The sequence below is a fragment of the Hyaena hyaena genome, unplaced genomic scaffold, assembly GCF_003009895.1.
Source record: "Hyaena hyaena isolate Hyena2069 unplaced genomic scaffold, ASM300989v1 scaffold_138, whole genome shotgun sequence".
Taxonomy (NCBI): Eukaryota; Metazoa; Chordata; class Mammalia; order Carnivora; family Hyaenidae; genus Hyaena; species Hyaena hyaena.
In genome coordinates this window covers 1,651,193-1,678,360 of record NW_024080770.1, presented here as the reverse complement: position 1 = coordinate 1,678,360, position 27,168 = coordinate 1,651,193, and the positions used below count along the sequence as shown (strand labels likewise).

The 27,168-nt window shown below is 54.3% G+C and overlaps 1 protein-coding gene across 7 annotated transcripts in view; it reads right to left on the bottom strand.

Moving 5' to 3' along the window:
- Positions 1–229: 229 nt before the first annotated feature.
- The window catches only part of DNMT3A (DNA methyltransferase 3 alpha), a 98,743-nt gene continuing 71,804 nt past the window's right edge, over positions 230–27,168 (bottom strand). For 6 of the 7 annotated variants that reach the window (XM_039238282.1, XM_039238278.1, XM_039238283.1 and 3 more), the window contains exons 7-23: positions 13,958–14,173; positions 13,536–13,694; positions 13,080–13,187; positions 12,651–12,807; positions 12,171–12,320; positions 12,020–12,064; positions 11,208–11,287; positions 10,692–10,804; positions 10,362–10,545; positions 10,045–10,129; positions 7,722–7,867; positions 6,829–6,919; positions 6,491–6,639; positions 5,372–5,457; positions 3,546–3,615; positions 2,604–2,722; positions 230–1,644 (exon numbers count right to left, since the gene is read on the bottom strand). In XM_039238282.1, coding sequence (XP_039094213.1) covers positions 1,503–1,644; positions 2,604–2,722; positions 3,546–3,615; positions 5,372–5,457; positions 6,491–6,639; positions 6,829–6,919; positions 7,722–7,867; positions 10,045–10,129; positions 10,362–10,545; positions 10,692–10,804; positions 11,208–11,287; positions 12,020–12,064; positions 12,171–12,320; positions 12,651–12,807; positions 13,080–13,187; positions 13,536–13,694; positions 13,958–14,173 — 2,100 coding nt within the window. In that variant the 3' untranslated portion in view covers positions 230–1,502. Of the gene's footprint in view, positions 1,645–2,603; positions 2,723–3,545; positions 3,616–5,371; positions 5,458–6,490; positions 6,640–6,828; positions 6,920–7,721; positions 7,868–10,044; positions 10,130–10,361; positions 10,546–10,691; positions 10,805–11,207; positions 11,288–12,019; positions 12,065–12,170; positions 12,321–12,650; positions 12,808–13,079; positions 13,188–13,535; positions 13,695–13,957; positions 14,174–17,456; positions 17,534–27,168 lie in introns of those variants that run through there. The other variant, XM_039238284.1, reaches the window with a different exon arrangement.

The window sequence follows — 27,168 nt, the reverse complement described above, 5'->3', positions numbered from 1 at the left end:
GGTTTTTGTTTTCTCAAAGAAAATCTGAAAACAAACATAATTATAACCAGAACCATAAGAATAATTATAACAAAAGGTGTCATCAGCCTCCCAGTATAAAACTGCAGCCTTTGGAGATGACCAAAAACATCACATTCCAGGGGCCAGAAGCCGCCTTGTGCACAGAGGGTGGATGGTGAGGGCCTCATAAAAGAACACACAAAAGGCGACTTAGACAGGAAAGCACCAGTACGTTTTGTATGTTTTTTTATTTGCTCCAGGTGGGGTTTTAACTGTCACTTGCCCACACTCTGGATTATTTCTGATCCCACCACAAGGAGCCCTCGAATCGGCTAATGTGAGAAATTGGGAATGAAGACCCCTTATCCTGCCATCTTGCCGAGGGAGTCTCCTTTTTGAAAAAAAATCAAAAGGTTATTGCGTGAGCCTGGATGAATCCCACTCTGAGCTTTCCACGGTCCGACCACCTCATCTCACCCCCCTTTTTGGCAGGGAGAAGCGGGAGAACACGGTTCCCAAATTCTCCTCCTTCACCTCGTGAAAGACCACGGGGAAAGCCCGCCATGGTTAATGATTCACCTTCAAGCTGCCTCCCTCCTCCATCCTTGGTTAAAACCCTTTGCACATAAGGCAATGTGGAAGCTGATGTTTTTACTCATCTCGCTGTTTTAAAGCACCATTATGAAGTCGGGTTGTACAGTAGTTAACAGTACCTTTTATATATATATCTCATATCTATCATATATATATAAACTGTAAACAAGAGGTAACAGCGGCTTCTAGAAACTGATTTTCTTCAAGGTTTCCTGTGTGGTAGGCACCTGAAATACTGTATAAAAGGGTCTTGTGTGTTCTGTCTCCCTGCTGCTAGCTGGGTTCTGTTCTGCTTGACCAGGAATGGTGCTGGCAACACAGCTCAGTGGCTGGGAGGGAATTCTGCCGCTGAGTGCCACTGTTTTCTGTCCCCTTCTTGTGCTCCTATCTGATCAGGCTAGAGACAACAACAACAAAAAAGATATATAGTAAAAAAAAAAAAAAAAAAAAAATCGAATATATAGATTTCTATAGAATTTCCTTTTTTCCTTCTCCCATCCTTCCTCTGCAAGGTATTGTTACTATTTCTTGTTACTGATTTTTGCTGCAATAAACCCTCTTGTTTCAGTCACAGCAAGAAACAAAAACCCAAACAAACAGAAAACCCCTCTGAAAAGAGTAGAAAACAAAAGGTTTGACCAAAAAAAAAAAAGGGGGGGGGAGCTTGGTTTTGTTTTTAAATAGGACTGAAGATTAACATTGAAAAATCAGGAGATGATGTCCAACCCTTTTTGCAAGGCAAAGCCCTCTGGTATTTCCGCCTCTGTGGTTTTTGTTTTAAATTCCTTTTTCTCTTCTGGGTGCTGATACTTCTCTCCATCCTCATGTTGTTGGTATTTTGTTGTGTTTTGTGTTTTTTGTTTGTTTGTTTAACTCTGTGTCACTACCTCGGTTTGCCCTCATGTCCCTTACACACAAGCAAAATATTCCTTCAGCGGAGCGAAGAGGTGGCGGATGACCGGCACACTCCATGACCGGCCCAGCAGTCTCTGCCTCGCCAAGCGGCTCATGTTGGAGACGTCGGTATAGTGGACAGGGAAGCCGAACACCCTGGGGAGAGAAGGCAGAGAGGGCGGGGCTAAGGGCGGGGCTAAGGGTGGGCGTGAGCCATCCTGCTCAGTCTCCTCTGTCATCACCAATCAGGACTCAGGCCCCCTGCCACCCAGGAGTCACTGCCCAGCAGAAATAAAGTTAGCGTTTGTGAAAAACACTCTTGTCTCCCAAAGATGGAGATGCAGCAGGTATCGAAGTCTACGCTTAATACACAGCCCTAGGCATGCCAGGCTGGCTCAGCTGGTTAGGCGTCCGACTTCGGCTCAGGTGATAATCTCAAGGTTCGTGAGTTCGAGCTCAGCCTCGGACTCTGTGCCGACAGCTCAGAGCCTGGAACCTGCTTCAGATTCTGTGTCCCCCTCTCTCTCTGCCCCTCCCTCCCTCCCTCCCTCCCTCTCTCTCTCTCTCTCCCTCAGAAATAAAAAATAACATTTAAGTAAATAAATACACACCCCCTAGTACCTTCCCCACAAGAGTGAAGACTCTATAAAGGAGCTGAACTCCTGCCTGACTTGAGAAGCTCCAAGTTCCTGTTTCTTCTGGTCATTTGTGTAAATGGTTTCTTTGGCTCAGCTGTGGTTACACTGACCCTGAGCAGGTAATCAATCTAGCCCGGGTGTCTGGTTTGCACCAGATCAGAGCGCTGAGGCTGTGAGACCCGCCTGGTCCTGTGCTGCCCTGGTTTGCAAAGCACCTACAATGAGCAGCACAAGTGGAGGAAGATTCTGTAGCTTAGGAGGAGTCTGAGCAAGGACCTCTGGGAGCCAAGGCACCATGACCCGATTCCTAGACCCCTCTTACCCTGTGTGACCGACCTTACGACGCACAGGAGTCCTCCCCAGGAAGCTGCCCTGTCAGGAAATACGTGGGAGGACCCAGCGATCCCTCCTCCCTTACCGACAGCCGCCACCACACACCCCACACCCCCCAACACCAGCACCCAGCCTCGGTACTACCTTTCCATTTCAGTGCACCATAAGATGTCCTCTTTCTCATTCATGAAGACGGGGAAATGCTGGTCTTTGCCCTGCTTTATGGAGTTCGACCTCGTAGTAATGGTCCTCACTTTGCTGAACTAGAAACAGGGAGAGGAAAAGCAGAGTGAGCACTCATTCGCCGGCCGTGTGTCTAACACGTGTGCCAGGCACTGGCCGGGACTGGCATGTCCAACACTGACAAGGCCTGGTCCGTCCCGGAGGCTGGGGTGAGGCCCCGGCGTGAGCGACTGCAGACCCCAATGCCCTGCTCTTTGTCCTACTTTGAGGTCACCCCGCCATCCTTAGTCCAGTCCCGCTGGCCAAGGACCTGAGAGGTAGCAGCTCGAGCCGAGGACTGAACCTCCTAAGTCTTCTAGGAACCGGTTCTTGCACACGTGAGGGGACTTGCAGGCGGAAGGAAGCCAAGTGACTCAGGAGCTCAGACACCTCTGCAGTCGCCTTGCCTGCAGAGCGTTGGCGACTGTTGACGCCTGCTCTCATGGACCCTGACGCCTGGTACACTCACTCTGGGACACCTCTCCAGGGAGCGGTGCAGCTTCCGCATACCGGAGAATGTGTGGTCCCGAAGGCTCGTGTAAGAGGTCCTGGCCAAAAAACTGAAAAGCCCTAGCGGATCCATCTAATGAGAGCATCTGCTTCCCTCAGGACCAGCGGGTGATGCTCAATGGAGGATGCGCCGAAGACCAGGCAGGACTTCGGATCTCTCTCCTTGCCCTCCGGGCTGTCCCCCCGGCCCTCCCCTCTGGCCAACTGGCGGCACGACCCCATGCCACCTCCTAAAGTGTGTTCTCCACACTACCTGGGGACACACAAAGACCGCTCCGGCTCACCCCGCCCTCTCTGCCCTTCTCCCTGCCCCCGAGCAGAGGGGTTTGGTGCAGGGGTGGGGGCCTTGCTCACCTTAGCTATTCTGCCGTGCTCCAGACACTCCTGCAGCTCCAGCTTATCATTCACAGTGGATGCCAACGGCCTAGGAGGCAGAAAGAGAAGGTAACGACAGAGACCAGGAGAGCAGCATGGAGGCCATGACTCACACGGAGAAGGAAGAGAGGGCCGATGTCACCCACACACGTTGTAACCCCCTTCAAATGCCCCCAAAACATAGACACACACTGCAGCCATCCACGGACAGGCCAGCAAGCGTTCATCCTTACAGGTAAATTCCACAGTGGTCTCAATCTACAAGTACGCAGACAATACCTTCCCAGCAGAAGGAAAACCCAATTGTTCTTGTTAGTCGTCTTAAAATACACTGAGCTTTCAAAGTATCTGTCAAGCTCTGGAGGTGACCAAAGGTTCTGACCTTGACTATGGTGATGGTTTACATGGGTGTGTTCACTGGATGAAATGTACAGTTAAAAAGGCCTACGTTCTACACAGTCTCCAGAAGACTAACATTCTGTGACACTTAATGCATCACTGCTCACAGGGCAGAGCGGATCACTGAACATCACCTTGGGCGCTGACCTTTTCTGACCTTTCGGAAGACTTAATGAAGGTTTCCCACGGCCGTCCACCATCTCAGCGTGGGACCCACAGGCACCCACGGCCTGAGTGGACGCCTCCAGCCTCCGCCCTGTTTACACACACACACACTCTACTTGGTCCCTTGTGGTACCTCTCTCTGCTCCTCCTCGAAGCTCAGAGTTCTAGAATTTTAGAGTCGGAAGAAGCAAGTGCGAGTAATCCCACAGGACCAAGGTCTGTGAGGAGACACTGAGTTAGTGGCTCCATGACATACGGGACTGCGTGACCCCATCTACCCTCGCAGTACACGTACGCCACGGGAGCTTGGGAGGGCAGGTGTGGAAACAGCTCAGGCCAAGTTGCTGCGCTGACCCATCTCCTTCCCATCAATAAGCCCTCACAAAAGACAGCAGTTTTGCTAAACGGGTAGGAGATTAGGGATGTTCCTACAACTTCACGCTAATGGCTGAGGGGGAGAGGAGAAGACTGAGGCCAGATTAGACGATGTTTCTGATTTATAGATATAGCGAGGTTTACAATCCACTCTTAGAACATTCCGGAAGAAAAAAAACATTCTGGAAAATATTTCCCTACAGAACAGCTATCTAGATTGGGTGGATCTCACTCTGCTCTGAAACAAGACTCTCAACCAGAATTCCTTTCTCCTCATAGGCCTTTTTAGAATGCATTTATTCCACTGAAGAAATGAAGTTGCCTTCATGACTATCTGGACGTTAAAATCTCTACCTATGTAAACTAAATAAAGAACATCCTTCCAACAAAGGACCTGAAGCTAACAAAGTGTGTGGATAATAGGTGAAGCAGGACTCTCTGAGCTGCACAGTGTTGCTCTGAGATTCCCTCTCCCGACCCAGGTGTGGCCCAGCTGTGGGCACCACTCCTTTCCATCCCAAGTCCACCTCCAGAGACTAAGGACAAGCGGAGTCTAGATTTGTCATCGGTGCAGGAGTGCCAACTGTGTAACTGAGCAGCATGGGAATTCTCCTTTGGTGTAAAGAGGGCACTTTCAAAGGTCTTATCTCAGTCATTTATTTCTGGTTTCTCAGGCAAATATTTTCTATGCTCTGGCTCCCCTCCTCCCTCGAGGAGAAGTAAACAGAGGAAAACATGGCAGAGCAGCAAGCTGGTCGGCAGAGGAGGCTGCCCGTGAGGGCCCCTCCACGACCTCCTCCTCCTTGGGCTGAGCTGCTCGTAGACACCAACCCGCAGCCACCCCAGGCCCGGGTGCTCTCACCAACCTGTTCATACCAGGAAGGTTCCCCCAGAAGTAGCGGGCCCTGTGTGCAGCTGACACTTCTTTGGCATCAATCATCACAGGGTTGGACTACGAAACAGGAGAAAGATTAAAGATGAGCGACGGAGGAAAATGAGGGTGCGCCAGGAAATTTTGCTAGTTTCAGAGCCTTACAGCCTCAAAGGCGCTTACTCTTCTCTCAGGAAGCCACACAGTGGGACAGCCTGAAGCCTCTAGGGAAAGCCAGAATGGACCCCAGCCACATTCCACATGCTCTCATCAGAACATTCTAGACCACTGCAGTCCAACTGAACACCCTGTGATGATGGAAAGGGTTTTCTGTCTGCACTGTTCAATGGAGTAGCTGCCACTGGCTAAAGTACTTGAGATGAGGCTAGAAAGACTGCGGAATTTTAATGTTAATTTAAATACCACGCATGGCTGATGGCTACCCTACTGGACTACATACCTCTAGCACACCCAGAGGCTCTGAGTAAGAAAGTTCCAGTGAGTGTAGATGTGTTCACTGTGTGTCCAGATTATGAGCCACATAGATGCTTGCTTGCACTTAAAGTAAGAACACCAAGCGGGAGCGTGGGCTCGAGCTCCCGGGCTGCCCACCCCGAGAATGCCTCTGGCCACGGAGATCCTGCGTGTCCGGCTCCAGCTGGTTCAGAGCTGAGCTGGGACCCACAGGTGAGCCATGTTTTTTCCTTCCCAGGGGCCACAGAACATCTGCCGTGGTGCCAGGCAGTGAGGGCGAGCCACTCTGGTTGGGGAAAATGGATCTGGCCGTCTCAAAGTTTCCCCCAGTGAACCACCACACAGAAGCCCAACTCTAGGAGTCTGGCACCCCACCTGACTTAGGAACAGTCCTTCAAGCACTGAGGCCCACACCCACATACTACCTCTCTCAGAGTCAGACCACGGGTTCTTTCCAGGGTCGGCTTCTAACAGTGTTTCCTCCCTGTCTAATTGGGAAGCCCTGAGCTTCCCGAACAGGCCCCTTGCAAAGCAGAAGTCACCAGTCCCCAGCTCCACAATGCAGATGAGACAGGGATAAAGCAGCAGTCCAAGGTAGAAGCCATTAGTGAGCTGGCCAAACCAAGGTTGCTGGCTATACCTCGAGAAATCGCGAGATGTCCCTCTTGTCACTAACGCCCATGGCCACCACATTCTCAAAGAGCCAGAAGAAGGGGCGATCATCTCCCTCCTTGGGCCGCGCATCATGCAGGAGGCGGTAGAACTCAAAGAAGAGCCGGCCAGTGCCCTCTGAGAGGTCGGAAGAGAAAGCCATCAGCTGGGGCTGTCTGCATGAGACAGTGGTGTGGCTCGGGCACAGGGAGGGCAAGGGAGGACAGGGTCATTGGGAGTAGCTGTCCCAGGGCAGAAATATCCAAGTAGGAAACCTACGTGCGGAAGCACCAGCTCAGAAGGTGGAGGGGTGAGCACGGCACCTACCGTAGAGTCCTTTACGGGCAGGGTTGACGATGGAGAGATCATTGCAAGGACTGCCCCCAATCACCAGATCGAATGGGCCCCACTCCTGGATCTGGGAGGATAAAGGTAACGTGATAGCCTGATGTCCGGGGACAGGGGCAGAAATCAAGAAATTATCTGTGAATCTGGCAACAAAAGTACTTTGGCACGAGAGAGGGGACACCCAGCGGCTCGCTAGGCTCGCTACACACGTTTGCATCTACATACCACATGTATGCCCCCCCGCCCCCCAACACACACACAGTGCACCACGACCGAGTCACTGAGGCTCTCTGAACCCAGTTTCCTAAACAAAGTAAAGGAATCAACTGGAAAACCTCTGAGGCCAGCAGGGAAACAGTACGCTCCCGGCAGGAAAAGGAGGAAGGGAAAAAAGGGAGGGAGGCTGCCCCTCGGAGGGAAGGCAGCCTGGGCTTGGTGGCTCAATGGGAGGCTACTTTGTGCTCTGCACACTTTGGGCGGGGCATCTGGGCCATCTGAACACCCTCCAAATGCCCCTGGGGATCCCCGAGGGCCTGCAGGTTCAGGGGTAGACACAGGTAACTGGAAAGACAAAGGGTCACTCAGGCAAGACCCTGCCAGAGCCCTCCCACCCCCGAAATGGAGGCTAGTAAAGCTGTTGCCAAAAGTACTAGAAAAACGGGAACCAAGGTGCTCTGGTAAATAGGGCCTGAGACTAGCCAGGGGCTGCCCATCTTCCTCTCCAGACAGGAGGAAGATGGGAGAGAAGAGGCCGGGGAAAAGGAGAAAGGAAAGGAACAAATGAAAAGTATGCAAGGGGGCTGTGGCCGCCCCCAGGAGCAAAGTGCCAGGGACGCAGAGAAGGTGGGACGGATCCCACTGCACTGACATACATGCTTCTGTGTGACGCTGCGGACGTCCCCGACGTACATGATCTTCCCCTGGTGCCGCACCATGCCCACCGTGATGGAGTCCTCGCACACCTCGGAAGCGATGTAGCGGTCCACCTGAATGCCCAAGTCCTTCAGCACCAGAAGCCCTGTGCCAGCCAGCAAAAGGCACGGTCACTGGGTCTTCTTCCCAGCACCCTCATCTTGGCAGGGGGCTCTCTGGCTGGCTAGACACATGGGTCAGCAACAGGCCTGAGCCCTCCCCTGCCCGGTAAGCTGCAGGATCCTTCTGGACCTTTGTCACGCATCCTTTGATCTACTTAGAAGGCAGTCAAGAGCAGACAACAGGTGGTTTTCAGGACCAAAGAGAAAAGCAGGTGACTTTCTGGGAGGCCATTTCTTTGCTGTTTCTACATCCTGGATATACCAGGCCTTCCTCATCCCTCACCCACGGCCTCCTGCTGCAATTCTACCCAGCCTCCAAGACTCAACCTAAATGCCACCTGCTCTAAAAGGCTTTCACCAACACCCCCTACCCCGCAGTCCCCTGGAAGCCCCTAGCACTCTGCATCTCTCTCCGACTTGTTACAAGCGTGTATTTCTAATTCAGCCCTTAGATTGCAAATGGTCTTCAGGACAGAGACGGAGTCTCATTTGTGTTCCCCTCCTGAGTGAACTACACTCGCTTCCTCACCACGATCCCTCCACAAATGCCTGCTGTATGGAGGGCAACGAAACAATCAGAAGAGACCCTGAGAGTTTCTGAAGAAACAGCACCATCTCCATTGCTCAACAGACCTCTCCACCAAGGGGCTTCCACGGCCTGCCCGGGGCGTGACGTGGTTTCAGAAGGCCTCAAGGTTCTGGCCTGGGAAGCCGAGGCTGTAAATTAACTTCTCTACATTTACATAGTATCAACACTGAGCTGAGAACAGCACATAAGCATCTGGCCTGATATGCTACCCTGCCCTGGCCCTCTAACAGCCCACCTCCCTCTGGTCACAAGTTTTGAAGAGGCTTATTCCTTTCTTAAGAACTGAGAAGCCGGGTCGCCTGGGTGGCTTAGTCGGTTGGGCGTCCGACTTCGGGTCGGGTCATGATCTCACAGTTCGTGGGTTCGAGCCCTGCATCGGGCTCTGTGCTGATAGCTAGCTCAGAGCCTGGAAACTGCTTCAGATTCTGGAACCTGTTTCAGATTCTGGGTCTTCCTCCCTCTCTACCCCTCTCCCGCTAGCACTCTCTCTTAAAAATAAACAAACATTAAGAACAAAACAAAACTGAAAAGCCCTCAGGGGCACCAGGGTGGCTCAGGTCACAATCTCCTGGTTCATGGGGTGGAGCCTGTTTGGGATTCTCTCCCTGTCTGTCCCTCCAACTGGCACACACTCTCCCTTTCTCGAAATAAATAAACATTAAAAAAAAAAAAAAAAAGAACTGAGAAGCCCTTGGCCTAGGGCCATGACAGATGGACAGAGGTCAGTAGCACCTTGCAGGAGGGCACTCTGGCAAGGTCAAGGATCGGACTGTCGGATTGTATGAAAAGAACTTCCCATACAGTGACCCAGCATTCCCTAATAGTCTAAGTAGATAATGATATGTATGTGTGCATAAGGATGTCGTCAAGGACTACTCATAATAGAGAATAGTAAACAACCCAACAGAGGGCTTGTTAAATAAACGATGGTATTTTTACCCAATGGAATCCTATGAAGCATTTTCAAATAAGGGATGGCCATGTTACCAGGAAAAAGCAGGCATGGTAGCAAATGAAAAGGCAAGTTACAACACAGTGTGCATTTTACTATCCTTTCGCTTTATTTATCTATCTATGCATGATTATATAAACACACATTCACAGACCCACAGAAAAAAAAGGACAGACACCAAAACACTAATTATGGAATTATGGGTGATTTAAATGTTCTTTAGACTCTCTTGTTGATAGTTTTTTTTCTTTCTTTCTTTTTTTTTTTTTTTTTTTTAAATACTGTGAGTTACAGTCATCAGATAACAGAACGGCCTGTGTTTTTGTTTTGGTCGCCGAGTCTGTCCTTTGAGGCTTTGTGAAAATCTTCAATAATCTCTGGCTAACGACCACCCTGTCCTCCGCTGGGGCGCCTCCCCCATGGAGAAACATGCTGGCTTACCACTGATCTTACTTCTCATTGAACACAGAAGTTTCCTCCGTGGGGTAGTATTTTAACAGCTGTCACGTTAACCATCATTTCGTTTTGCCAGAGTCACAAGCGCACGGTCCCTCAAGCAGAGCCTCCTTGCCCCAGGACCAAGACGGTGGCACATCCTGGGGTCCGTGCCACACACTCACCTGTAGCAATTCCGTCGAATAGAGACAGCACCCGGATGGGCTTCCTCTTCTCGGCTGGGACAGGTGGGTAAACCTTCGGAGGGTCCTAGGCACGAGCACAAACAGACAGGTGAACGGCCAGGAGGATTCTGCAGGCCTGCATCCGGGGCCGCCCCCCAACCCCCCCAGCGCACTAGGGCTGCCCTGGCTTTCCAGGCCTGCACCCCTGCCTGTCACCCAGGCCCCGTGACAACCCAAGCACTCTTGCTTGGGTCGAGCCTGCCCTCGGGCTCCAGCTGGGAGGGGATGGGAAGAGGCGCCCCAGGCCCGGCACTCACAAATTCCTGGTCGTGGTTATTGGCGAAGAACATCTGCAGCCGCGAGGGCCAGTCGTCCCGCCGCCGCAGCAGCCCGTAGGTGCCTTTGTGCCCGCACATGTAGCAGTTCCAGGGGTCCTCCTTGATGGCTGCCTGGGCGGCCCCCGGCCCCACCAACAGATCCACACACTCCACACAAAAGCACCTGGAAGGAAGCCCAGTGTAGCAGGGCTGGAGCAGGGCTGGAGCACGGCCGGAGCCACGGGCTGGGCTGGGGAGGGGGGCACGCTCTCGGCCCTGGATGGAGCTCAGCTGGGGTGGGGGGGCCGTGGGCCGGGCAGGGACCCTCACCTGCAACAGTTGTTGTTCCCACACATGAGCACCTCGCGGCCCCCACAGCAGATGGTGCAGTAGGACTGGTAGCCGTCGTCGTCGTACTGGTACGCGCACTCCAGGAAGCAGTTCTGGACAGCAGAGCGGAGGGTCAGGGACCACCAGGTGGCAGCCAGGACGGCCACGGCGAAGGCGGGCTGTGAACCCAGGTCTGAGCAAGGGACAGCAGGTCTCCCAGCCCAGGGCAGCGCACAGGATCAAGAGGCGTGAGAGCAAGCCCAGGGAGGGAACCGCACCCCCTTGTCCCTTGCTGCGGCGCTGGACTTTTCTCCTGGGTCCCCAAGGACATCCATCCGTCGGTCCGTTCTCCCTCCCCCACACCAGGGACTGTGACATGGTGAACCCACATGGGGGGATCAGAAGGGGCATTAGAGGGGGACTACAAGCCCAGGCAACTATCAGCCCGGAGGGTGAGAAGGTGCAGACAAGACAGCCAGGGCCCCAGAGCTCTCTCGGCCATGTCTCTGCCCCTACCTTACAGTTTTGGCACATTCCTCCAACGAAGAGAGGGTGCTCCAGGGTGACGTTGAGGCTCCCACAAGAGATGCAAATGTCTAGAAAGCAGGGACAGCAGAGAAAGTGGAGTGAATGTCATCGAAGGGCCCTTTCCCACCTTGGGCCAAGGCCCACTCCAGAAAAGCTACCAAAAGAAAAGGGGGGAGGCATTGGAGCCACAGCCCAAAAAGGCGGCAGACGGGAGTCTGGGAGGGCGCCCGGGGAACAGGGAGGCACTGGGGCCCCAATCTCGATGCCCATTAGCTCTCAGAGCGGCAATGCCTACCGCCCAGGAAAGGCATAATTCGAGGACGGGAGCCTGCCCATGAGAAGAAGGCCCTGACCCTGGGTGACTCTGGAGACAGTCCAGTCCCCGGGCTGTCCTAAATCTTGTGCTCCTGCCCCATCTTTCCCAGCCCTGAGGGCCCCGAGCTGGACAGACTAGGCCAAGGCAGACAGACACAAGATGTTCTAACGACCAAGGGGGCGAGAGAAGGTGAGGAAAAGTAAAAGGCCAAAAGGTCGCAGGTTCGAGTAAATCCGAGAGGCCACCCTTCCCTGACCCACCGGAGTGTCCCAAACCCTAAGCACCAGCCCACGTCATGACAGGAAAGTGTGAAGCAGGCTGAGGGTGGGACACGCAGGACAGAAGCCTTGACTGGGTGCTGACATCCCATGACGTTCGAACCTTTCTAAATACCTATGCTGCTCTGCCTGGGCCAAGCCCTCCTGCCCGTGCTGGGAGCCACGGACCACGGACCTCCCAGGGATCGGCGCCCACGAGGACTCACCCTCGATGTTCCGGCACTTCTGCCGCACCTCGTACACCAGCCGCTCTGCGGAGGGGAGGAGAGCCCAGCATCAGAGGGGGCCGCGAGGGCCACGCCGCGCCTCTGAATGCCAGCCTCGCCACGCCGCTCTCTCCAGAGCCAGGCCAACTACCTCTTGTGCGTTCGTCAATGATCTCCTTGACCTTGGGCTTCTCGGTTGTGCTCTTTCGGGGCTTTTTGGCTGGTGGGGGTGGTGCATAGGCAGCTGCCTCGGGTTCGACCCACATGTCTGTGTAAACTTCTTTGTAGGGATTTTTCTCTTCTGGATAAGGAAAGCAGGTGACGAGATCATGGTTACCACGGACAAGCAGTGCCAGCACCCTCCCTTCCTCTGTTCTGCCTACAAAGGGGTGTAGCCTGGTCCCCAACTTGTTCTAGCTCCCAGCCCCCCAGTGTCAGCAAGCCAATGGGAGCATCATATTCTGAGTCCCAGAGCGGCACCGCCCCCACGCCAACCCCAGGGAAAGGGACACTCTCCCCGGGCCTCTCGGCGGGAGGCATTGGCGGCTCTAGGCAGAGCCTTCCCAGCGCTGGCATGGAGCTGCCTGGCTGGCAGGGGTCCCAGAAGGCGGGGCTGAGCACCTGCATTTACCTTCGGGTGGCTCCAGGCCCTTGGGGCCAGAGGGCTGGAAGCCTCCGAGAGCCCATTCGATCATCTGTTTGTTCTGCACCTCGACGGCCTTGGCAGTGTCGCTCTCGTCGCTGTCGTGGCACGCTGGGAACAGCTTCCCCGCACGGCTACTGGCCACCTGGAGGGCAACACGTGTGGGGGAGGCGTCCGGGCAGCAAAGCGTCCCAGGGAGAGACGTGTGGCCGGAGGACAGCAAAGGTGGCCGGAGGCAAGAGCTGGGAGAAGGGGCGGGGCAGGGCTGCAGGAGAACACTGGAGGAGGGAGTGCAGAAAGGTTCCCCAGGGCCTTACGGGCGGACCCCCTGCCTGGGCCTAACCGCTGCTCTCCAGCTTCCAGACCAGCCAGGGGTCCCTGCTGCCTATGCCCCCTCTGCCTCAGAGGGCCGCTCACCTGCAGGACCTCGTAGATGGCTTTGCGGTACATGGGCTGCTTGTTGTAGGTTGCCTGGTGGAAAGCGCTGCAGAACGAGCTCAGTGGCATCAGCTTCTCGACACACACCTGGAGGGACAACCACCGACGCCCCCTTGCTGCTCTGGCCACACCAGAGTCCCCACCGTGTGCCCAGCAGCAGGCAGGTACAGAGAACCAGCTGCATCGACCAACGATTACGTGGTGCTCAAAGGAGGAGTCTAACCCAAGCGTTTCAGGGGGGAGGACGTGAACGCAAGCAGGAAAGGAGTTCTGGAGAAAGGGCCCCGGAAGGCAAGAGCCTTGCAGGTGAGGCGCACCAGCTCTCCGAGACCTCTTCTTCCACCCCAGTTCTGGCCCTCACCCCCAACTACCACAGCTACCCCCGGGGCCAAGACCCGTCCCTCCCTGAGGCTACCACCAAACCGCACAACTTACCACCGAGAACTTGCCGTCTCCGAACCACATGACCCAGCGGGTGCCTTCAGCTGCTCGGCTCCGGCCCGTCATCCACCAAGACACAATGCGGCCTGGCCACCAGGAGAAGCCCCGAAGTTTCCCCCACACCAGCTCCCCAATGCCAAAGCCCCGGCCGTCCTGGAGCCCCAAGGAGCAGAAGTCATTACGTGGTGGTCACGAGGCCCTGCCACCCTGATCCCCCCGTGGCAACCCCAGCCCTGGGCATCTGAGGGTCAGGACAGCCAGGAGGGAGCTCCATCTGAATGACCGAGACAGAGCAAGACTGGGGAGACGAAGAGGCCTGGGGTCAGGTGGAGAGAGGAGAGCAGGACGGGAAGAGCTGGCAGTGGAAGGACCCAGGAAAGAGCTGGACGAGGCGGGTGAAGAAGCGAGCCGCTCACCTCGTACTCTGGCTCATCATCGGCTGCTTTGGCGGCGTTCTTATCCCCGGCGTCGGCTCCCACAGGCTCAGGTGTGGTGGCCACAGTGGGGGACGCAGGGTCGGTGGGCTGCTGCACTGCGGGAGGGCTGGCCTCCTCCACCTTCTGAGACTCGCCAGACCCCTGGCTTTCTTCCACGGCGTTCATTACTGCGATCACCTTGGCTTTCTTCTCAGCCTGGAGAAAGAGGTAACAGAAGTTACCTTGACCTCTCCGGGACTTAGCAAGGCCCCTTGATACTGGGGGCCTCTTCTCAATTTCTTGGTTGCCCCAGAGAGTGACAGAAGGATAGAGCTGCGTTCTTAACTCATCAACTCAACTGGCTGGCCATGGAAAACGGGAAGATCTGAAGTTGGGGTGGTGAACTCCAATCAGTTGGCTGGTTTCCAACATCCTCTTGTGCCTCTCACAAAAATCTTCCTTCATCGGTGAGCATCATCAGTTGCCCACCCTCTGACACGGAAAAGATGAATTCTATTCAGAGAGTAATTGTGTGCCTCAGCTTACGCACAGATCTTGGCTCCGTCCTCTCCTATCTTCCTTCCCAATCACGAATTGGCTCCTCTTGTCCTTTTCTTTATAATTTTCCTGGGCAATCAACCCCTTCTATTCCTGGTCTTGGCTTCCAGACCACACATCCAGTTTTGTCGTGATGTCTACCAAGGATGAAATCACTGTTCCGTGTTCCCCCTCTGTTCGAACCTCACCGAAAGAGCTGCAAGAGCTTGCCTGCTCCTACACCATTTGGAGTTCTTAGGATTGGATCAAATGCATGTTTTCCGATTCGCCCCTTCTTTCTACACACACCTTTCAGATCCATAAATACATTTATTCTTTCAACAGTTCTTTACTGAGAACACACTACAGGCCATACATCCTCTCTGCCATCCTACAATCCAAACCCAATTATGCTCCCAACTGGCCAGTCTCCACCCATTCACCGCATCCCTCTCATCCTTCCCAAAACCTGCTGCACAATTCTCACCACCCTACAGAAAAGAACGAAATCCTTGATCCTTAGCTCTGAGAACCATTCCACCTAGCATCACCCCAGCTACCAAATCTGAGGGACACATGAATCTCAAACTTCAAGGCTCTGCACCTGTTTCCACCACATTCGGAGAGAAACATCCCATATTCGATATGCTTTTCAACATGAAGCTTTCCCAGAGAGGTTAGAGCTGTGAATGCAAGCCCATCCTCAGGACTAAACAAGAATATCACAAAGCAACTTGGAGTATGAGCTCTAAGCTGGTCGGAGCACCCACATTTCCGATTCCCGTCCTTGCCTGGCGGTAACAGCTGATTTCTGGAGCAGTCCTTTCTTTCTCTTCCAAGTTGCTCAACCTAAAGAAGCATTTGCTCTAAAGGATTTCCATTACCCTTTTCTGACTGCCTTAACAATTTGATGTAAGTAAGTATCAAGAATTCCAAGGACTCTCCAAAAAGCTCATCAATGGACTCCCAGATCCCAGGGCTCCAGGTGAAGAACCTTTGTTTTAAGATCAAAGGCCTACTGTGTTGTAGATTTGTTTCCTTTAGGTCTTCCTTCAAGTCTTTGTCTCCAGGCCACTGACCAAACCTGCTCCTGGCAGAGCCCTGGTACACTGAGGATGAAGTCCTGGTTCTTTCCGCTGACTCCATGAATTCTAAGATCAGATACCGCATCCTTTGCCCCCAGCCCACAATCAGCTGGGAAGAAGAGCTGGATGCCAGCGGTGGAAGAATGCACAGCAACTGTTCTTGCCTCCCAAGCCCCCCCTCACCTGCCGGGACTTTGCTCTCCCCTTCTTCCCACCATCAATTATCTACCACCTCCTCCCCCACCAGAAGGTTCGCCTGGGTGTGCGCTCCGTCCTCTTCTAGAATCAGCTGTGGCAGCACGGCTGAAGCTCCAGACCTTCTCTCGGAGGGACACCATGCCTCGAGGAAAGTCAGGCATGGATGACTCATCGACAGCAGGGTGCCGCCGTGGGTGACCCAAAGACCCCGCTTCTTGGCCAGAACAGGGCGCAGGTGGCACAGGGCAGGAGGGGCCTTCTGAGCAAAGGTGAAGCCACTTGCACAGCGAGCAGGAGTGGGTGGGTGCCGGGCTCCCCACGTCTAGAAGGGAATCGTGCCTGATGCCACCCTCCTCACTCCCCCACAGCCCCTTTGTCTCTCTTCAACCCCTCCACAGCGAGTTCCTGAACATTATTCTTCCCCCACAACTTCCCCCAGCTTGTCAGATGCTGCTGCTGACGGCTGTTAGGCACCCCCAACCCACTAGGTGCAGGAGAACATGCACCCAGCAGGGTTTTGGCAGGCGGAGGAGGAGGAGGAGGAGGAGGAGGAGGAAGGGGCCTCCATCGGACAAGGCCGGCAGGGGTGGAGGAAGGAGAACGGGGGTGGGTTAGCAGCAGGAGGCAGGAGGAAAGGGGAAGAAGTGGCGGAGACGGTGGCTGGGTGGGGGAGGGGCCTCATTAGAATAGTCTGCCTAGGGCAGTGTGGGAATGCCTTTTTTCCACGCTCACTCCAACCCTCCTCCCCCGGCAAACAATGGGAGAAAGAAGGGTTAACTCAGGGCTTTGGCATTTGGGCTCCTGCTCCCTGTTCACAAGGTCCCACTCCAGAGCGGCCCAGAGATTGGGCAGGACCGGGGAGACGCCTCGCCAGCCCCCACGACTGTGGCTCAAGGAAGCCACTTCGTCTGGAGTTCGTCCACCCTGGAAAGCCACTGGTAACTCCGCTCTAGCAGAAGCAAGGCCTCCGCGTCCAGGCCCATCTTCCTCTGCTTCCTGTTCCAAAGGTCAGAGGGCCGGTGCCCGTGTGGTGCAGTGGATCCCAGGCTGTCCCGGGCACCTCTCCCATCCCAGGTCATCTTCAGGCTGCACCCCCCCCCCCCCCCGCAAGGCATCCGCTGACGTGCCGCAGCCCCTGTCAGGGCCACACTGCTCCCTACTACCCAGCACCATTTCTCTCTGCCTGGCCTGCCCCGTGGCTCCCAGGGACACGCAGGAGAGGAAGCTGTCCCTCCCAAGAGGGTGCAAGGTTGGCATGGCCCAAGGACGGCATGGCCCGCCAGCCAGGAGCACAGGTCAGCAAGGAAATGCCAACGAGCCATCAGCCAGCCACTTCGGCCAACGCACTCCTTCAGCCCAGCCCCTGGCCTGGCAGCTCCCCCGGGCCAGGGCCTGCCCCCCAGCCTTCACTGACTGCCGCCCCGGGCGCACACGCTGGGACTGCTCTTCTGGCCCTCGCACCGCCAGGTCCCACCTGAGCACAGGGAGAAGTGGGGCTGGGGGCTCCTGAGGAGGGAGTGGGTGGGACAGCACTAACTCAGCATCTGCAGAACTCGGGCCAGGGAGGCCGACTTTGACTCTTCTCAAATCCAGAGGGCTGCAGCGGCCCAGAGATCCTCCCACCGGCCCCTGCCGCCTCCCCGCCCCCAGTCTCCCCAGGGCTCCGTCCAGGAACCTACCCATAAGGCCAGGTGCAGCCCCTCTGTGGTCCGGCTCAGGTGTGAGCCCCGGCCCTGAAGCTCTGTAAGTAGCTGCCCGTCTGGGGGGAGGGGAAGGGGGCGATGGGGATGGGGGCGGAGGGGGCCAGAGAGAGGGGGAGGGGGGGAGGTGGGGGGGAGGGCTTGAACATTTTCTTTGTCTAGAACTCCAGGTCACGTGGGCCCCGCTGGAGTGCCTGGTTGGCTGCGAGCGGGCCGGGGGAGGGGGCCGGCTCTCAGACGCTGGCAGTGGGCCAGCCCCTCTCCTCCCGTCCGAGGGGCGCGGGCCGCCGCTGGGGCCTGGGGGCGCGGCTGGGCCTCCGCCCGTTCCCAGGACCCCGCCCAGACCGGGGCTGGAGGCGGCACCGCCCCCTCCTCGGGGCTGGGCCTCCCGCCCCCTCACCCCCCAACTCTGCGAGAGCTCCGAGGGGCGCCTCGGGGCGAGGCAGGCAGCCCGCGGGGGCTGGGAAGGGGACCCGGGAGGGAAGGGGCCGCACTGCAGCGGCGGAGGTAAGCTGGGAGCGTGGAGAGAACCAGGAGCGTCGGCGAAAGGAGAGAGGAGGTTGCGGACAGCCTGGGGGAGCCAGGAGAAAGTTGTTAAAAGTCAGTCTCTCGGAAGCACAACCAAAAAAAAAAAAAAAAAAAAAGAAAAGAAAAGAAGAAAAAGCTTACAGATGAGCGTAGAGGCCCAGGAAGCTGTAGGGAAAACTCAAAGCACACAGAGATGGACAGAAGGCGCCTGCAGAAATTGGGAGCGCTCCAGATCAAGAACTGTTGGGGGAGGGCTTTCCTCTTCATACTACAGGTGGATAGAGAGGGTCCCTTAAACGCGTGGCTTGAGTTCAGGCTTTGGAAACCTCTTCCTGGCCAAGTCCCTGGGTCCCCTAGGTCACTCAGGATCTGCGCTGGATGTCCCATTTTCCCGTTTGCAAGGGGGGCGGGTCGGGGCGCACTCTAATTTAAAAGTGTAGCAATTCCTCTTTGCCAGGCACCATCGTCTGGTGCTCAGGAAGACTACATTCCTCTTCTGGAACCTCCAGGGGCGGGATCAACCATTTCAACTTCCCACCTCCAGAGCAGAGGCCCCTACCCCCAGGGAGGAGGGAGAGACACACACACACACACACACACACACACACACACAGTCTCCGCCCCCATCTGAGACACACACACACACACACACACACACACACACAGTCTCCGCCCCCATCTGATAAAGAAGCCGATCCTCCTGGCCCTGCCTTTCAGGAGTTGACAGATTCAACTAGACCTGGAGAGATAGGAAAAGGTCATTGAAAAAACATCTGTGAAGATAACTATACCACAAATACCAAGCCCCGTGGACCTGGCTGGCTTGAAAGCCCAACAAAAAATGGCTAGTATGAATGATAAATGAGGTTAAGGAGGTCAGTGCAAAGCAGAGATGAATCAGATTTGGAATGAAGTAAGATAGGAAGGAAGGAAGGAAGGAAGAAGAGACGTAGGGCTGGGGTGGGGGGAAATCCTTGCCCACCTCCACCTCCTGACACCACTAAGGCTAAAGGGTGCAGAGAAAGATGTCAGTGGATATATCCCACAGCAGGGAAGAATAACCACAGGTGTTTCTGACAAGACCAGATGACTGGTTATTCTGGAAAGATCAGCCTGGTTTCCGTTTGCAAGCTGAATTAGGAGGAAAACCAGAGGAACTGAAGGTAAATGCTCTCAGCAGCAGAGGGCTGTTTAGCCAGCAGCACCTGTCAGAAGATCTGGACTTGGGTTCTGGTTCACCATGACCTTGAACGAGTCACTTAACCCCAAGAAGTTGGGTTTTTTCATTTGCAAAACAGAAGTGATAACATCTGCCCTCCCAGGCCCTGGAATACCAGCATCTCTTAAAGAGATAATGCCCCAGGTGCCTGGCTCCCAGCCACCATCAGCTGGGAACATACCAGCTGGAACAGGTGCTGGTATAATGAGGTGAAGGGATGTGCTGTGAAGGACAGCCCAGCATCCCTCCTGGGGCTCAGCACCCTTCGGAGGGCCATCAGGGCCAGCAAGCCCTGGAGAGGGAGAAGGATTCCCAAATCAGAGAGCTTTCTCCAAATAATACTTGGGGAGTTCACACTTCCCTCTCCCAACCCTGACTGAGACCCAGAATCCATCCATACAGCAAGGAGAAGGAGTCAAGCTGTTCTGCTCCAACCCACCTTCCAACCCAGTTGAGGGATCTGATAAAATTTGTCAGGTGATCTCCAAGCAGGACGAAAAGCCCTGAATGTCCAGGCGTCCAGGGCCTGAAAACAGGCCACTTCAGACCTCCCCTCCCCAATCTCCTCTCAAAATGAAACTTCCGATCTGGCTTGGCCAGCTCTTTTTAAAAAACACTAGATCTCATCTATGGCATCTCGCTGTCCATTGGTACGAGGTTAAACCCTTTAGACTCTATACTCTGTGGCCTTGGGACTTCAGACAGTAGTTATGATCCCTGTGCATGCCGCCAGGATCCAAAGTGTCGCATCAGACCAGGGCCATCGGTTTCACTTTCTCTTGGCCCACTTAATCAAGTAGCCTTTCCCTCCAGCTGCCAAACTTCCTTATTCTCATCCTTTAAAATTAAGCTGAAATCTTACCTCTTCCACACAGCTCCCAACTTAAGCTAAAGAAAGCCCAAACTCAGAGTTGTTCCCTCACCAACTTAGAAGCTATGTGGACTGTCCCCCTCCTGAAGCTATGTGGACAGGAAAGGTTCCCCTCTTCTGTATGTATGAGTCACTCAGAGATTCGTGTCTTTGTGCTCAGTGGGCAGAGACAGGCCCCAAAACAAAAGAGACCTCAAATCTAGGATAAGACCTCAAAACATAAGAGACCTGACTTTAGCAAAAGGTCAGGAAAAAAACAAGGGTAGCCTTCCAGGATCCTCAGATCATGTATGTCCTTGACTTTTGAAAGGACCCTTCCCAGGCTAGTTATTGAGGTAGGTCTTTTTTTTTTTTTTAAGTTTATTTATTTAAGTAATCTCTATACTCAGTGTGGGGCTTGAACTCATGACCCTGAGTTCAAGAGTCACAGGCTCTTCCATCAGAGCCCCGAGATAGGTCTTTTGGTTGCAATAAAGATCATGAACCTGAAATAGGAGGGTCACATAAAACAAGCCAGGTTTTTGGAAACCTGGTTAGAAAGTATGTTGAAGGGGGGAACTCCTGGATGAAGAGAAGATCTCGTGGATGTCAAGAGCCTAGAGAAGTGTTGGAGAGGAAGTATCCAGGAGGGCCCAGAAGAGAGGGAAGCTTGAAAGAGAGGGCCATTTCCCGTGTGACAGGCGGAAGGCAGTGATTCAACTCGCCTGATGAAATACCTCTTGAGGAAACCTGACTCTTCGCCCTGATCACGTACTAATCAAGCAAACTTCTCATTTTAATTACATTCTCCTGTGACTCTGATACCAGTAAGTTGCCGGAACACAGCACGATGAGTGCCAGGATCTATCTGTGTGGCAAGGACATGTCCTGTCATCGATCTCACCATTCTGGTGAGCGTCGCTCTCCTGTGTTCCTGAAGAACACGATCACAGTAAGTGCCACTGACCTGCCTTTCCAGCTCACAGAACTGAGATGAAGCACGAGGGCCAGGATCGGCCAGTAAAGAGCAGTCATTCCCACGGGTCAAGGTGGGGATGCCGTGCCTGACGGGCTGGTTGTGACTCAAAGTTCAGTGTTCTGTGGTACGCTCTGACATGAACTCCAGTGCCGGCAGGAGAGGGGAGGTCGTGTGGCTGCCATCAAACAGGACATTTAACCACGAGTCCGTGTATTCAAAGCCAGACAAGCCATGATCCCTACAGAGCTATCTGCAAAGCCACATACTGAGGAAGTACTGCATGTCTTCTGCCACAAGAGCACACCCAGCCATCCCAAGGCCAGGGAGACCCGATCCACACAAAAGGCCCTGAGATCAAAATGGATGTAGCTCAAAAGCCTCAGTACTACGCAATAGACTCTGACTACCTGTGATTACAGTCAACCCTCCGCATGGCATTCAAAGCCCCCACAATCTGTATAGCGCTTACGTCACACAGCCCACTCAACCCACCCACTTGCTGTTCTCAAAATATGCCCTTTCCTGCCTCTGTGCCTTTGCTCATGCTGTTCCTTGCTCCTCCCCTTCAACTCCCACCAGCCCAAATCCTATCTATCCTTCCTGTTTACCAGTTACCTCTGCCATCAAACCTTCCCTAGACCTGAACTGTCCAATAGGGTAGCCACTCACTGCATGTGCTATTTAAGTTAATTAAAATTAGGGGCCCTCGGGTGGCTGAGTCCGTTGGGTGCCCGACTTCAGCTCGGGTCATGATCTCGGAGTTCATGGGTTCGAGCTCCGCGTCGGGCTCTATGCTGACAGCTCAGAGCCTGGAACCTGTTTTGAATTCTGTGTCTTTGTCTCTCTCTGCCCCTCCCCTGCTTTCCCTCTGTCTCTCTCTCAAAAATAAATAAACAATTTTTAATAAAATTAAATAAAAATAAAAGCTCCGATCCTCAGTTGCACTGGTCACATTCCAAGTGTCCGAGAGCCACCTGTGGCTGGGGCTACAGATCTTAGAACATTTTGATCACTGCATAAAGTTCTGTTGGACGCAGTCCTTTGCCCCTCCCCCTCACCTTTCCCCACTGAGAAACTGCCCTGCCCCCCACCCCGCGGCAGTATTCCCCGAACCCCTTGTAATCCTCTCTTAGCACCTGCCAATATTTGCCCATACTAAGGCGACTGTGCACTCACTCATCTTTCTCCTCCACAAATTAAAAATTCCCAGAGGGCAGAGACTGAACGTCAGCTTCATACAGAAGCAGTGTGGACTCGAGCTTCCTGCACATAGTAGAGGATTTAGACCGTGGTTGCTGAAGTGAAATCAACATGGTCATAGGTCCCTCATCCAGAATCCACCGCCAAAGTTCCCAGTTAGGGACAGATTCTGTCCGTAGCAAATTCGAATAGGTGCTGAGAGGTCCGGGCCTAGGGCCGCCCCAGAGAGGCCAGGAATCTTTGTTTGCCTGTTCCCTGCAATCCATATGGAGGTTGCAAGCAAATGACCAGGACTGGGCTGCTGGCAGTGAAGCTAAAAATAGCCACGGAGCCAACAGCAAGGAGTTAGCAGGACTTGTTGCTAGGGAGACCAGTCACAGAGAGAGCAACTGAGCGGGGAGTGTCAGACCAGCACCTGGGGAGCAGAGGCCATGGGGGTGGGGGGACTTGAGGTTGACAGGGGCCCAAGGCTCCCACCTAGAGATGTTCTGCCTTCTGGCAGCTCCTGCCTAATGCTCTAAGTGGGGCAAATGCTCCCCCTGTCCCTCAGTAACCCATCTCCATGGAAACCACCATTACTGGGGTGAAGTACCAGCCCCTGGAAGGGAGGCCTCTGCCTAGAGCTGGTTGTTATGGCAACACCCCCCCCCTTTCCTGTCATTCTCTCTCTCCCGGGCTTCTCCTGTGGGGGAAAGGTGGGGGCCCGGTCTTGGCTTAACCAGCAGGACCAGGAAACACCCGCTTCCTGACAAGAGTAACCTGCAAGGGGTTCTTCAGAAGCTCCTGGGAACCCAGAGAGGCCGGTCAGTCCTCAGCACAGGGCAGACCTTCCTTTCCTTTCCCACGAGGGCCCCACAGATCATCTTGCTAGAGGAATGCGAAAGTCGGTTGGATTCAATTGTATTAGGATCATCCAAGGAGGTTTTTAAAAATACAGATTCTTCGGGCCCTCTTGTGGAGATCAGCAGGCTTGGGGCAGGGCCCAGGAATCTGTTAAACCTCCCTAGGTAATTCTGACTCTCACCAGGTGTGGAAAGCACTAAAGGCCCGGGCTGTCCTGGTTACAAATGAGAACTGAGCCCACCCTAGGGTCAGAGCTAGTAACCGGAGAGGAAGCGGTGGGGAGCAAGGAGGGGTAGGTGGAAGGAGACGCGAAGGGAAGTTTCCTCAGTGCACACATCCGAGGGGAAGCCGGAGGGGAGGCTGCAGGGAGGCCGCATCTCCTGGGCCTTTCCCTCCTCCCCTTCAAGCCAGAACATGCTATCTTCCGATACCAGATTGTGATTTAGGACCCAGCCTCCCTCGACAAGCTGTGCCCTGTGACACAAGGCAGAGGTAGTGGGGTTGGGCAGTCTGGTTCCCAGAGCGTACAGAAGGGTGGCAGCCCAGGCAGATGATCTAGGCTGAAAGAAGCTATCCTCCTTCGGAAGGAAACCAAAAGGGTCACCATGGCAACGTGCAGTGTACTGGCCTGGCTGGGCTCTGTGCCATCCTCCCAAACTTGGGGGCGCAGGAGAGGTGCAGCAGCATTCAGGCAAACGCCGGAGGGGTAGGGGCACCCCATCCCCCTCGCCAGTCTAAGGACCCACAGGGAGGCCATACTGGACAACGGAGCCAACCTTGAAGCCTGCCAGAAACCAGACGCCAGAATCCAGGAGCACAGGGGGGCCTGAGCACCTGCAGTGGCCAGGCTGGGGGAGGACACTGTGGAGGTGGGGGAGACGGGCCACTGCCCTTCTGTCACTCACAGCCTAATTGTGTGCCCAAGACCCACCGCACATGGAACCACAGCCCTCATGCAAGACAGCATGCAATTAGCTGGTAAATTATGTGGTAGGGATGGGGTGCGTCTCCGCGCGCTGAAGGAAACCAGAGAGGACCGAGATCAGCAAAGGCAGTAACGGGATGACAGAGGGTGAGCCCGGAGTGGGCACGGCCTCCCAGCCATCTCAGACAGGAGCGGCCAGATCTCTAGGGGTGTCTGCAGTTGTATCGACTCCCCGGTAGATGGGGGGGGGGCAGGGGTGCACAGCACAGGCATGTCTGTGAAGGAGGAGGAGCCCTAGCTCCCTCCCGCTCCGCGCCCACCCCCATGCCATCCGTGCACTCAGATGCACTCTTCTGAGCCACGGAGGCACCTCACCTCATCTCTTCCAGCCACAATCCCAGGCAGCCTCTACTCCTCCCCAGCCTCTAATGCTGGGCGCCTGGAGGCCCCAACTTGCCAGAGCAGCCCTGAGGCTTCTGGAATCTCAGCTGCTACCTCCTTCCTCACTGCATCCACATGCCTCCTCCTTCCCTACCTACCGCTCCAGGTCTGCTCCATAAGGGGAAGGCTCCCCCCCCCAATAAAGCCAGCTCCCCCCTGCAGAGCGGGTCCCATCCCCTAGCCCGGAGCTGTAGGGTGTGCAGGGCTCCACCTGTGAGTGAGTGGGGTGCAGTCCAGGTAGGGAGCAGGGGTGTGGGTGGCACTGCTGGTCCCCACACCTGACCACATCAAAATCAAGGAGTGGGATGTGAGGTCTCAGACAGCAAATACACATCATAGCTGATGCCAAGACCTTGAATAAGTGCCCAGCTTCTTTGAACCTTGATTTCCTAACCAGTCTGACAGGACCACAAATATCTGCGGATATAGGTAAAATCAGAGGAGGTCAGGAAGGGGGGCGCCTGGGTGGCTCAGTCGGCATCTTGGTTTCGGCTCACGTCATGATCTCACCGTATGTGAGTTCAAGCCCCGCATCTGGCTCTTGCTGACACTGTGGAGCCTATCTGGGATTTTCTCTCTCTCACGCTGCCCCTTCCCTGCTCGTGCTTGTGAGCACACACTCTCTCAAAATAAATAAACTTTTAAAAATATATTAAGAAAAGGGAGTCAGGAGGGTGCAACATGTTGTGAGGTGGAAAGAACCCTATGACAGGTTTGCTTGAGGACTTGTCGATGTGGTTCACTTTGCTTTAGAAACTTGACCCTAGAGAGAAGTGTTAATTTTATACTTGGGGCGTAAGGGTCAAAAGGAACCTGATAAACCCAAACAGCCTGGGCTGCTCTCCTCTCCTCTCCACTCCCCTCCCCTCCCCCACCCCTCCTCCAGGCTCTGGGGGTCAAAGGGAGGGGCTCAGGGACCACCATTCAGATTCAGGCATGCAGACCCTCTCAAGTTTCAGTCCAAAGAGGAGACCCAGGAGGAGCCGGCCGACAGGCTTGCCGTAAACTACAGCTGGAACGCCTACCATCTCCATCCCAAAGGGAAAATTTGAATTCCTGTACCAAGTCCTTTCCGGTCTGTGCTCCCCCACCCATGTTTGGAAACAGCTCCCTAGCTCTGCCTGCCGTAGGGCCCGCGCTTCTTTCCCAGCTCAGCATTCCAAGACCAAAGAGTCTCACCCAAGGCGGTACCTTGGTACAGCAGCTCGGTGGGCCAGGGCCCAGCGCTAAACTCCACAAGTAATGAGTCCAGAGGAGAGGCCCAGGCAGTGGTGGTTAAAACAAGACTCCTGAGTGATCCTAATGTGCGCAGAGACTCTCTGATGCGGGTGACAGGGTGGTAGGTGAAACAATAAATAAATGCATCTTTTGGAGGAATCTCTTCTGTGCCACATTTGCTTTACTTGGAATCATCCAGAGTTTGGTGGTTCTCAAGCTTTTGTAAGCCAAAGAGTCATCTGGGGAGCTGGCTAGGAAATCAGCTTTCTCAGGAACCGCCCTGAGATTGTGCCTCCTCGGGTTCTGAATGGGGCCTGGGAACAGGACTCTGACGCAGCATTACCCAGCCCACCCTTAAGATGCACTGAATTCTGACAGCATCTTTGTTACGCATAAAGCAAGTCCAAGCCAGTTTTTGGGTTTTGTTTGCCCCATAGAGTTGCCCTTTAGACAGCTTCTAGATTCAAATGTACAGAAGACTGAGCTGTCTCATCCCTGTTTGTGTTTAATTCCTCAGAGTTGGAAATGAAAAATTAAAATCCATATACGTCTCGCCATTTATCGACTAAAGAGGAAGAAGGGGAGAGCTGTAAGATATCTATAAAGAGTTGTAATTAAAAAATGGCAAATCTGAAACCTGGCAAAATCACACGCACATACACACATACACACACACACACACACACACACACACACACAGGACAAGGCAGTCATGGGAGAGTATGAACTGAGAGGTGGGGGACCAGGATGGCCAGACACTTCAGAGATCACAGCTCCATGGACTGGTGAAAAAGGGGCCTTTCATAGTTCTTTAATGGGTTTCAGAACTCTTTTGGGTTCGAAGCCCTCACAGTCCTGGGCGCCAGCTGTTCCCAGAAGCTCTAAGTACCTGCCCCTCCCTATCCTGGTCCCCATCGGGCTGCTCTCCATGCTTCCGGCTCATCCCTCCCAGCCCTGCAGCAGACACATGCCCTCCACAGCAGTGATTCCAGAGTCTGGTTCCCGATCCACCTTCAGAGCTGCTGGCTACACCTCTCCCAGTGCAACAGCCACCCTGCTGGCTTCTCAAAAGCAGCTTGGTTAACACCTAACTCAGGCTCACCCTCTCTCTCTCTCTCTCTTTTTAAAATTTTTTGTAATGTTTGTTTATTTTTGAGAGAGGGAGAGCAGACATGAGCTGGGAAGGGGCAGAGAGAGGAGGAGACACAGAAACCAAAGTACGTTCCAGGCTCTGAGCTGTCAGCACAGAGGCCAACACAGGACTCGAACTCACAAATTGTGAGATCGTGACCTGAGCCAAAGCCAGACGCCCAACCAACTGAGCCACCCAGGAGCCCCACAGGTTCACACTCTCTTTTTTTTTTTTTTTTTTAATATTTTTTATTTATTTCTAGGAGAGAGAGAGACAGCGTGTGCATGGGAGGTTCAGAGAGAGAGGGAGTCACAGACTGAAACAGGCTCCAGGCTCTGAGCTGGCAGTCAGCACAG